Here is a 12,470-nt window from a genome sequence, read left to right on the forward strand (position 1 = left end):
GCCTGCCGAGAGTTGAATGTTTCTGCGATTCTGCTCTAACTCTAGCTTGAATAATCTGGTAAACATACACATCTGCATCCTTCATTTCAGCTTCTCAGAGATTGATGTCAACTCCATTCTCAACTCCTTTGACGATTACTCTGACTGAATCGTACTGGTCAATCAAAATTGATAAATACTTCATAACTACTTCAAAATGCACAATTCATTTGCCAAAGACGTTCGATGGCTGCCAGGTGATTGATGTCCGCCTTTAGAAAAGGGCCTCCATGATCCGGTTCAATGTCGTAAACGAGAGAAATCGCTGGTCAACCGCGTCTTGAGGCATCCATCGCAGAGGGCTCACACATATCAAAGACTCGGGTGTCGTCGAGATGTCATGCTCTATGATATAGGTAACTGGTAGCATTAGGCCTCGCACATTAGCTTCACCCATGCGTGCATCACCGAAGTCGTCAAGACTACGGATGCGGCCGAAATTTATAAAGTTTTTTTTTGGTTGACCTCCGAAGGCCCATTTCCCGAGTTTCGGCGCCAAAATGGTAAGAAAGGGACGAGCCGCCCTCACCATGGGAAAGCCTTCCGCTGATTATTTTTATGACAATAATACCACCACTTCTCTTCATCTACACAATTTTATACACCCTCTACGCCACCTCTGATAATCATATCGTGGTTTTTAGGTGTTCAGCATCAGATATCATTGTCCGTTCGCGCTGATTCTGTTTATACTTGTGTGCTAGTTTTGTGCACCCTTCTTTGTATTTGAGCAGCCCGTTTCAACTATCAAGCTGAGAAGGATTTTCACTTTTAGTTTTCGCTCATCCAGGGTATTTTCTTTTCATGTGACCTTTCTGCTTGAGAAGTGAGCCAGGGAGCTGCAAGCTTAGAGCTGCATGCCGGCGTTCACTTAACATTAAATTTTCCTCCTAAAGTATTTATTTTTGTGTCTGTGGCGAAGCAAGGCAGGTTGAATGCTCAGCAACCTCTATGAAGACAAGTTTCACTATCGTGCTTTACCGATTCCGATGACAGGTGAATCAGCCATGTTTTTTTCTCATTTTCTGTGAGTTTTATAGGCACCCCGTCAGGAATCTACTAAAAATTATTCGTTACTTTTGGCGCATTTAGGTACCCTTTACTTCAAGAATTACCTCAGCGGGCTGATGAATGTTCGCTTGCTTGTATTGTCACGGGGTCGTGACGTGGCCGAAGACAGGAGACTTTGTATTGAAATTTAACTGTTTATTTGGGTGAACCTGTGCCCGGTAAACGGAAAGTCCGATTGCAGTAGCAGTCTTGGACTGATAGCGGCGAACGGAGCGTCGGCCGTCGATCAACTACTCACAAGCAGCGAAGTGCGTCGGCATTTATACTCTTGTCATCGAATGTTCTAACGTTATCGCTGGCGGTGGCGTAGGTTCCAGAATAATCTGTACAGTTCGCAGAGTGGGCGTGATCTTATCGAAATGACCTACTAAAGTCCGCAATCTTCTCGAAAACTTCTGGCGTGGTTTGCGTTGAGAATTGTGTAGTGTTTTGGGCTGATAACAAAACTTGAGAAATAGAACGTGGCATTGCCCCCCTCTGAAAAAGACATCATCCGATGCTTTAACTAAGATGAAGTTACAACAATAATGCAAGAGAGTACAATAAATGAATTACGATACAATATTAGTACAAAAAAACACTGTTTCAGTTTGTTAACCCGCATGAAACGGCTTGAGGCGCGCGACATGGACGACTTCAGGTCGCGATCGGCGTCGTTGAGAGTTCGTGATGCCGTCGGGAACAACCTCATAATCAAGTAGGCCGAGACGTCGAACCACCCTATACGGTCCGAAATACCGTCGCAAAAGCTTTTCACTTAGTCCACGTCGGCGTATCGGCGTCCACAACCAAACACGTTCAACGGGCTGGTATTCCACGAAGCTTCGTCGAAGATTTTAACGGCGGCTGTCGGTCGTCTGTTGATTCTTGATACGGAGACGCGCCAGTTGTCGGGCTTTTTCGGCGCGTTGAAGGTACTCACTCACATCAAGGTTTTCTTCGTCGGTGACGTTGGGTAACATGGCATCGAGCGTCGTTGCCGGGCTCCTTCCGTAGACCAATTTGTTTGGAAATATCTGCGTCGTCTACTGCGCCGCCATGTTGTATGCAAAGGTCACGTACGGATGAATGGCGTTTCACGTCTTGTGTTCGACATCGACGTACATTGTCAGAATGTCGGCGATCGTCTTGTTTAGCCACTCGGTGAGGCCGTTGGTCTGTGGGTGGTACGCTGCCGTCCGGCGGTAGTTTGTGTGGCTGTATTGCAAGATCGCATGAGTTAAGTCGGCAGTAAATGCCATTCCTCTGTCGGTGATAAGGACCTCCGTTGCGCCGTGACGTAGGACGATAGTTTCGACGAAGAACTTAGCTACCTCGGATGCACTGCCTTTTGGGAGGGCTTTTGTCTCGGCGTAGCGGTTGAGGTAGTCGTTAGCTACCACGATCCATTTGTTTCCGAAAGCCGACGTCGGGAACGTCCCCAGTAGGTCCATACCAATCTGCTGGAAAGGTCGGCAAGGTGGTTAGATTGGCTGCAAAAGTCCCGCTGGCCTTGTCGGTGGTGTCTTGCGTCGCTGACAGTCCCGGCATGTCCTCACATAACGAGTGACGTCGGTGGTAAGATGTGGCCAATAGTGCCTTTCTTGTATCAACGCGAGCGTGCGAGAAACACCAAGGTGCCCTGCTGTTAGATCGTCTTGCAGGACCTGCAGGAGTTCTGGTCGCAGAACTGAAGGCACCACAAGGAGGTACTTGGCTCGAAGCGGTGAAAAGTTTTTCTTTTGGAGAAGACCGTTTCGCAGGGAGAATGACGCAAGTGCGCGCTTGAATACCTTCGGGACTTGGGTGGTCCTGCCGTCGAGGTATTCTAATAGGGCCTTAAGTGCCGGGTCGGCCCGCTGTCGTTCAGCGAAGTCATCGGTAGTTATTGTTCCCAAGAAGTAGTTGTCATCCGGGTCGTCGGGTGGTGGTTGGTCGACAGGCGCACGAGAGAGACAGTCGGCGTCGGAGTGTTTTCTGCCAGACTTATAAACAACGGTAATGTCATATTCTTGAAGTCTCAGGCTCCATCGTGCGAGGCGACCTGAAGGGTCCTTCAAGGTGGCTAGCCAACACAAGGCGTGGTGGTCGCTCACAACTTTGAAGGGCCTGCCATAGAGGTAGGGGCGAAATTTCGACGAAGCCCAGATGATGGCGAGGCACTCCTTTTCTGTTGTGAAATAATTGGCTTCTGCTTTGGATAGCAATCGGCTGGCATAACTAATAACCCTTTCAAGTCCGTCAGCCCTCTGCACAAGAACGGCGCCAAGACCTACGCTGCTTGCGTCAGTGTGTATTTCTGTCTCGGCGATTTCGTCAAAAGGGGCAAGTAACGGAGGCGTCTGGAGGCGATGTTTAAGCTCCTGGAAAGCGTGTTTCTGCGGCGTTTGCCACTTGAACTCCACGTCGGCCTTGGCAAGGTTAGTGAGAGGATCGGCGATGCGGGCGAAGTTTTTCACGAACCGCCTATATTAGGCGCACAGGCCCAGAAATCGGCGCACCGCCTTTTTGTCAGTGAGGGGCGGGAAGTCGGCGATGGCGGCTGTTTTTCGTGAATTGGGACGAGCTCCGGACTTGCTAATAACGTGCCCCAGAAAGCAAGAGCTCCTCGTACGCAAATCTGCTTTTTTCTGGCTTCAGTGTGAGTCCGGACTTCTTGGTGGCTTTAGGTAAAGCTTCAAGGCGCCGAAAATGCTCCTCAAAACTCGAGGAAAACACGACGACGTCGTCCAAGTACACTAGGCGAGTCTGCCACTTCAATCCTGCCAGTACTGTATCCATAAGGCGTTGAAAAGTTACAGGCGCTCAGCAAATACCGAAGGGCATCACCTTAAAATCGAAAAGGGCGTCTGGTTTTATAAACGTCGTCTTCTCTCGGTCTCTTTTGTCGACTTCGATTTGCCAATAGCCACTCTTGAGGTCCATTGACGAAAAGTACTTGGTGTTATGGAGCCGATCAAGTGCTTCGTCTATTCGTGGGAAAGGATACACGTCCTTTCTCGTGATTTTGTTCAGGCGGCGACAATCGACGCAGAGACGTAGGGTGCCATCCTTCATCCTTCTTCTTCACTAACACCACGGGGGACGCCCATGGGCTCTTGGACGGCTGGATGATGTCATTCCGCAGCATCTGATCAACTTGTCTCTTCATGGCCTCACGTTCTCGCGTCGAAACCCTGTAAGGACTCTGACGGAGTGGTCTGGCATTTTCTTCGGTTTTGATGCGATGTTTAGTGATTGGGGTCTGCCGAATTTTTGATGACAATGAAAAGCAATCTTCGTATTGCAGGAGCAAGGCCTTGAGCTGCTCGTGCTTATGGTTTGGAAGCGTGCGATTCACGTCGAAAGCTGTGGAAGGGGCTTGGTTCCTCTGAGCAGGTTCCGCAGAATCAGTGAGGGCGAAAGCACTGGTGGCGTCCACAATTTCTTCGATGTATGCGACCGTTGTTCCTTTGTTCACATGTTTGTACTCATTGCTGAAATTCGTGAGCATAACCGTTGCTCTGCCTCCCCGCAGCTCTTCAATTCCTCTTGTGACGCAATCATTTCGGGTGACCAACAGATGTAGACTGCCTTCAACGACGTCTTTCAAGTAAGATGATTTAGGAGCGCCGTCTGAAGTAATGACGCTGGAGCGAGGCGGAATGGTGACTTGTTCTTCCAGCACATTCAAGGCATGGTTTTCTGACAGCGTGCGCGGTGGTAGTGCTTCTTCTGTGGATAACATTATCGACTTTGTTCTTAGGTTGATGACAGCCCTATGGAGGCATAAGAAGTCCATACCAAGGATGATATCTCTCGAGCAACGCTGTAGGAGTACGAAGTCTGTAGGATAAATACGGCCGTTAATGGTGACTCTCGCTGTGCAGATTCCTGCAGGCGTTACGAGATCACCTTCGGCTGTGCGGATTTCAGGGCCTTCCCAAGCTGTCCTAACTTTCTTTAACTTCGTGGCGAACGACCCACTGATGACGGAATAGTCGGCTCCAGTATCGGCGAGAGTGGTCACACTGTGGCCGTCGATAAGAACGTCGAGGTCGCTAGTTCGCCGTCTCGCATTACAGTTAGGGCGTGGCGTCGGATCACGGCTGCGTCGGCTTGTTCCGCTGCTTCCACGTTGCGTCGTGAGGCCACCTTCGGTAAGTGAGCTTTCACCGTCAGGGCTTTGCAAGGTTGGTGTTGTGTTCGGAAAGCTCCGTCGCGTCGTCGCCGTCATCGGAGGATCTTCGGTAGTTCGTCGCACAGCAACCGCACCTCTATCGGGTTTGGCCCTTAGTTTTCCGGATACGGGCTAGGAGACCAGCCCCGCGTCGGGCCAGAGTACTGCCGGGGTTGCGGCGACATGCGGCGGCTGGGTGACAGCGAACGGGAAGGACTTCGTGGTTTCCATTGGGTTCCTATCAGGTAGTCGGTGATGTCAAGTGGCCGTTCTCCTGGCTGTGGACGTGGTGCATTGACGGCGAAGCCACGCAGTCCCATCTGTCGGTACTGGCAACGGCGGTATGTGTGTCCGGCCTCGCCGCAGTGGTAGCAGAGCAGGCGGTGGTGAGGGGTGCGCCAGACGTCAGTCTTCCTCGGCGCACTGCGCTGGGCCGCTGGCGAACGGTAGGACGTCGTGGGGGTGGTAGCGGTGGTGGCGTCTGGCGATGGAAATGCGATGGGGCAGCGTTTTGGCGTGCACCTGGAGGAGGGGCGTGGCGACGGGCTGCAGCAGCATAGCTCATGGCATGCAGCTGAGGCTCTTGAGACTGAGGAACGCCCAGCGATTGCTGGATCTCCTGGCGTACGACGTCCACGATGGATTCCACGTGAGGCTGCGCTGAAGGAAGTAATTTTCGCAGCTCTTCTTGCACAATCACTCGGATCGTTTCACGCAAGTCAGTGGTTCCAAGCCCTTGAACACCGGCGTAGCTTGTAGACGAGAAGCTACAGTTATATTGCCGCGTGCGCATCTCGAGCGTCTTCTCTGTCGTAGATGCTTCTGAAAATAATTCGGCGATTGTCTTTGGCGTGTTTCTGATCAACCCGGCGAAGTGTTCATGTTTTACTCCTCGCATGAGCAGACGGACCATCTTCTCCTCGGACATGTCGGAGTCAGCGTGGCGGAAAAGTTTTATCAGGTCTTCCTCGAATAGCGCCACGTTTTCGTTTGGCATCTGCATGCGGGTTTCGAGAAGAGCTGCAGCCTTCTCCTTGCGCACCACACTTGCGAAAATGGTGAGGAACATGTCGCGAAAGACGTCCCATGTTTGAAGGATTTGCTCTTGATTCTCGAACCAGGTCCGAGCAGCATCTTCTAAGGCGAAATACACATGCTGGAGCTTGTCATCGTCTGTCCAGTCATTGAAAGCGGCGACGCGGTCGAACCTTTTGATCCAGCTTTCCGGGTCTTCCAGTGGCGAACCGCGGAAAGTTGGCGGCTCTTTGGGTTGTTGGAGCAGGAGTGGTGCAGGCTGCACGGGGGCGGTCATGGCTGCTGTAGTTGATGTCGGGATCCGGGTCTGCCTGGCTGCTTCAGGAAGGGGCCCGTACTCTGGTTGTAGTCCCCTCCGCCGGCCGCTTGTTCGCTGTTCAGGGTTGGCGTCCGTGTCTTCTTTGCCGCTTCGGCTGGGGTCGCGGCTTGAAGGGGGCGTCCGGAACATCAAAGAAGCAGCACCTCCACCAGATGTCACGGGGTCATGACATGGCCGAAGACAGGAGCGTTTGTGTTGGAATTGAACTGTTTATTTGGGCGAACCTGTGCCCGGTAAACGAAAAGTCCGATTGCAGTAGAAGTCTTGGACTGATAGCCGCGAACGGAGCGTCGGCCGTCGATCAACTACTCACAAGCGGCGAAGTGCGTCGGCATTTATACTCTTGCCATCGAATGTTCTAGCGTTATCGCTGGTGGTGGCGTAGGTTCTAGAATAATCTGTACAGTTCGCAGTGTGGGCGACATTTTATCGAAATGATTTACTAAAGTCCGGAAGCTTCTCGAAAACTGCTGGCGTGGTTTGCGCTGAGAATTGTGTAGTGTTTTGGGTCGATAACAAAACTTGAGAAATAGAACGTGGCATATTGAAGCTGTGAAGGAAAAATGAATAGTCAAGTCCCGGTTATGTCGACTCATATTTAGCTGTTATATCAATTTTCATTCACAGTGAAATGAGGCAAATTGATTCATTCTTAGTAAACTAAAAAAGATAGAGTTTCTGCTTAATGCTAAGTATTCACTCGATGATACCATCTCACTTGTTCACGTTTATTCAGAAATCACCATTTAGGTTTGTCACATGCCTATAACTAGCCTTTCGCTGGATTTGGAAAAATCTGCACCATCGTATAAATATTTTTTCCTGCACACTTCAAAATTCAAGGTCCAGAAGTGTTATTGCCTTGATTCAGCTCAGTTTACTTGCCTTGAAGGTCTCCCGAAGAAATCGTCACATAAGAGATGGTTTGACAATTTTTCACATGATTTACACTTCAAATTATTTTGAATTGTATAATTATGCGTCGTTGAAGAAAGTACGAGCAGGTTAATGCGGCCATTTCAGCAGGGAGGCCGTTCCCATCTTTGAAAGTACTTGGACTGAACGAGGCAAAGTTGTGACCAGTGGGCGTGCTAGCTGCTGTGGAAGAAAGGTGCGGTAAGAAAGGCTTACAGTGGGTTCGATGTATGATGCTTGATTAGGGGTGCTGTTAAAGACAGTGTGATATAATGCGTGACTGGAATTACTTCGATGATCAGAGAGCTGAAATACACATTATTCTGCCTTGAAAGCTGACATGCTTATATTATACGAGTAATTTTAATGAATTATTGAATATTGTGACACGATTATGCGCAATACGTACTGCCGTCTTGGTATCACGAGTGAGTGACGAGCGAGTAACCGAACATTTCGGTAGCCTCACGAACATTACGCTAAAATAACCGAAGATTTCGATAGCTGATAATATTATAATATACATATGACCATGCCAAATTGCAGCCTCTCAAAGAGTAATTCCTAGATATTTATATTAATGAAAGATCTTTACAGGCGTGCTCTTAACTTTTTTAAAACAATCTAGGGGATTAGCACTGCGAGACAATGAAACAGCCTTACATATATTTTTATCTAGGGTCATCAGTCAATCATCACACTAAGTAGCAATGTTATGCAGATTTTTCTGCTTAGCAATTTGATTTTGGGTGTTAAATATAGTGCGATGAATGACACAATCATCCGCAAAAATTGTGATGTTACAAGAGACGTGACTCAGTAATATATATTATTAGGAATGGTGAAGGGCCAAGAAACGATTCTTGAAGAACGCCATATGTGACTAGTACTGAGCTACATAACTGATCGTTTATCATTGTTGATTGGGAGTGGTTAGTAACGTATTGACTAAGTTACTTTAGGATATCTGCGTGACAATTAGGCTTTCGGCGTTCAATAATAGGTGGCGGTGAAGAACGTGTGGATTCTTAGTTTCTACCATGCTTTTTTTCAGGATAACTGTAAACTGTTGTTACTTTTAGGTCTCTTTGTAAGGCAACCATGCAAATATGAACTAGTTCATTCATTTACTTTATATTATAACCATATAGGCCTAACTTATTGCATCACGGTCTCCACAAAAGCCCTTTTGCTATTTATCGTATGTCATAAAAGTTTAGTGTACTCGCAGGTAATCTTCCTCAAACATTCGTATTTGGTGTCATTTGCTCCTTTCACTATTGGAACACCCACAACTATTCGGCCTCTTGAACGCACCTTGAATTTCCATAACCAAAGAATATATTAGAATACATCAAGATTTCGTTATCGTTCATATCATTTTAGAAAACTTTCTTCTCTAGAAACAGTTCGCATTCAAGTGATTTATGGGAATTTTCATCCGTAAAGGCACATCGATACCGATAATGTTATTAGAAGAACGGTTCACCGCATGAAGTCTTTTGCGATGCGCTTTTCATAGAAACAAGCATTTCAAGAATAATACTCACAAGGTGAACGTATGGCACGAAGTAGCCGAACAGCGCCAATGGGATAGCGATCACCCAGACGACAAACCGTCGATTCTTCCATATGGACTTGTTCAGTACCTCACAGCAGCCGCTTGGTTCCTGCAAGGAGAGCATTATCAGATTCGTGTTGGCGTAAATTTTAGGACAAGTAGTAGGCATGCGGCGCAATCATGCCTTGTCGCTCTCGATATTTACGTAGCCATTGAAGTCCACAAATATACATGCCAAATATACCATTTCTGTTGCACTTTGCAGTGATAGGGCTGAAGTGCCCAGGATCTAAACGGTTTGTAAAATATGAGTGTTTATCAAGTGAGCTTATGCCTCCAAAGACAGGTAACATCGATTACCGTCGTTATGACAGCAAGCCAGCATGCATGGTGACTGGTGTTAACTGACGCTGGTATCACGCAACCACTCAGTTCTGGTGCTTTCTCCATTTATAAAGCACGTATTGCGCTGTGCGTGGACGTTTTCACTGTGCAACGCACAGTATTGGTCAAAACCATGGAAGTGCAAGGAAGTGTGATAGAACAGCCTATATTGTTCATTTCGCAGCAAATAAATTGGGATAATTGACCTGTGCCCTCAAAAAAGTTCTCCTTTCATTGAATAGTAAATCTGTCATGCGCCAACTTGTTGTGCAGGAAAATGCTTGGTTGTTTGCAGGACTAGACTAAACATGCTCGGCATGGTGCTACATTTCAATGCCACTTCGCACTTGAAAGTGCGGGCTGAATGAACGACACGCCTGTGTTCAATGACTATAGCACAATTCCTCGCAAAGTGTGACTTCACGTCATACTTCGTTTTTTCGTCTTCCTAGTAGAATACAAATTAAAATAAATATGAGTTTTTTTAGCACCAGTCGTTGTCCCACCGAGACCCAATTTGTAGAGGTGCTCTACGCAACCGCATTTCTTCATTTTGTGCCTAATGAGCAGTTTCAGCTGCCTAGGCCATCCACGCCAAGTCTCTGTGCAATTCACTCATTTTTCGTCGAGTGAAGGAATACGCTAAAAACTCACTGGGACTATTAGACATTCACTTAAGACGACCTTACACAGAAAACCGTCTTCCTTTTCCTCTCATCCGACTTACTCTTGCCGCCCCGCCAACCTTCGGAAGCTTCGTGCTTCTAATGTGCTTTTTCACTGCCTCAAAGTTACGAGGTACCTCACCTGGTTTAGCATTGCCTCTGAGATCAGACAACCTGAAACAAGCTACGGTGTCATGTAATGACTTCCTGGTGTGACGTTAGGTCACTGTGGCGTCACAAATACGTCACTAATTTTGGCCACCTGGGACGTCAAGTAGTGCCGTCATCTCGCGATGATAATGTTTCCATCACTCGTCCCTGACACAGCGGGACGTTCGATGGCGCCGACACTCCATGCCGAGAGTAAAATGTGGCGTTCGGTGACATACTTACGGTTTGTACTGAAAAAGCCTTCTTTAGGAGCCTCTTAGTGTATTTGAGGGCGCTGATTTTTTCTTAAGGGCGAACGTTCACATCCCGAGTTTTCTTTAAAAAACTTGACCATCCGGCACAATTTCAGGAATGATTCCAACATTCCCATTAGGACAGATGCTTCATAAAAGCTCCGCTGCTTGCTCGCCGACAAACCAGGTTACACTAGAATCAGCCGCCCTTCAAGCATTGCCGGCTGTGCTTTCTTGACCCTACGTTAAGTCTTGAAGTCCCGTCGAGGCTTCGCCAAGCAGAGAAGACCGTTTTATATAGGCAGTGGCTAGACGTTGTGTTTACCAAAGCTTACGTTTTTAGCATTGGGTTGGCCGACACTGCAGCCTGTGACCACTGTGGCAACGAAGAAACCATACGACGCATCCTTTGTAACTGCATAGAGTATGAATTGCGACCGAATAGAAAGTTGGGCTAGTTGGATATGCATGTTATACTTGTCAGTTTAAGCGCACGAATAAACAGAAAGGAAGAGACGACAAGCGCTTTCCCGCAACTGCGAGAAAGCGCTTGTCCTCTTTTGCTTTCTGTTTATTCATGCGCTTGGGCTGACAGTTATACCACGCCTAAAGTATATAGTAGACAATGACTATGCCTTCGAAAGGAATTGAGCAAATTAGATAATCAACCTCAGCGAGGGGAAAAAATTAATAAATCGACAGGATGTAACATCACAAAAGAAGGCCCTGAAAACGCTACTGCGCTTTCTAAACAGTTGCAACCAGGACAACATTCCTGTGTGCGTTTTTGTTTTCTCATGAGTGCACGTGCGTTTTTGTTTTTCTCCCTCTCTCCACCTCCTTTTTTGCCCCTGTTTCCCCACCCACACTGCTGGGTAGCAAACCGGATGCCAATATATAGTTAATCTTTGGACCCTCCTTTTTCTCTCTTATTCTCTGTAGCATAACTGTCATGTACACTTGAATGGTATTTAGGCACGTCGTTGTCTACCGCGCAGATCCTGTATTTAACAACCCTATCTAGCTTATATTCTCTGTCTCTTGTACCTATTAATACGTTATAATGAAGGCATACTTGAATTCTCCTTGGCTTCAAACGAATATACAGCTGGATCTTGTGTGTCATGGAACCAATAGAAGATATGTATTTGGGCTGTACAGGTGCAAGGTATACAATTATACCAGTGTTGAGCCACACTTGGACGCCGGCGCCAGGCTATCTCATGTTTTGCCACAGACCCATGTCATTGTCTGTACTTGTTTTAATATTAGCCCATTCTGCCGCCATGTCAGGTGAGGAATAACGTGCAGAACCGTATACTTTTGTGGCAGACGTGCAGAAAAGCATGAGGCGACAAAACATGCAGCTTTAGTGCAGTCAGTGACTAGTGTAAAGCTTCCCATTCATTCCCGCGTGTTCTGTGTAAAAGGTTCCAACCAAGAACGTTTTTCTTAAGTTTCTGTAAAACAAAAAACGGGTCATAAATCCTCTTCATTAACTTAACATGCTCAGCAGTGGTTCTTCACTATTATAATGAACTGCAGCATAAACAATATGGTGTAGCTAGGGATGTGCGAAAGTCATCTTAGAGAAGAAGAGTATGTACTTTGCTAAAGTATGTACACAAATAAATAGCCAAATACATGTATGATTGTAAAAGACGTGAAGAGAATCAATTTTATTAAACACATATGAAGTTTGTCTGTTAGGTTCGGGGCCAGGCTTTGACCTTCTTGAAATTATGCATAACGTTGTGCGTGACATACATCAGGCTTTCAAACCTATTCGGCTTACTTTAAGGCGAAAGTACTGTGCAAGGTGGAATGACGTTTGTAAGCACAATGAACAGTAGCATTGCCTCAGTTAAAGCAATTGCAGGGGTTTCACAACCCAAAACAGGGATATATTTTTGAGGGACGCCTGTGCAGAGAGCAGTGA

At 47.2% G+C, this 12,470-nt stretch overlaps 1 protein-coding gene across 1 annotated transcript in view; it reads right to left on the reverse strand.

Annotated features, from left to right (window-relative positions):
- LOC119174111 (monocarboxylate transporter 10) overlaps nucleotides 1–12,470 on the reverse strand; it is a 206,336-nt gene that overhangs the window by 114,048 nt on the left and 79,818 nt on the right. The window contains exon 6 of the mRNA XM_037424918.2: nucleotides 9,068–9,187. Coding sequence (XP_037280815.1) covers nucleotides 9,068–9,187 — 120 coding nt within the window. The remainder of the gene's footprint in view (nucleotides 1–9,067; nucleotides 9,188–12,470) is intronic.

Source organism: Rhipicephalus microplus, chromosome 5 (assembly GCF_043290135.1).
Source record: "Rhipicephalus microplus isolate Deutch F79 chromosome 5, USDA_Rmic, whole genome shotgun sequence".
Lineage (NCBI taxonomy): Eukaryota > Metazoa > Arthropoda > Arachnida > Ixodida > Ixodidae > Rhipicephalus > Rhipicephalus microplus.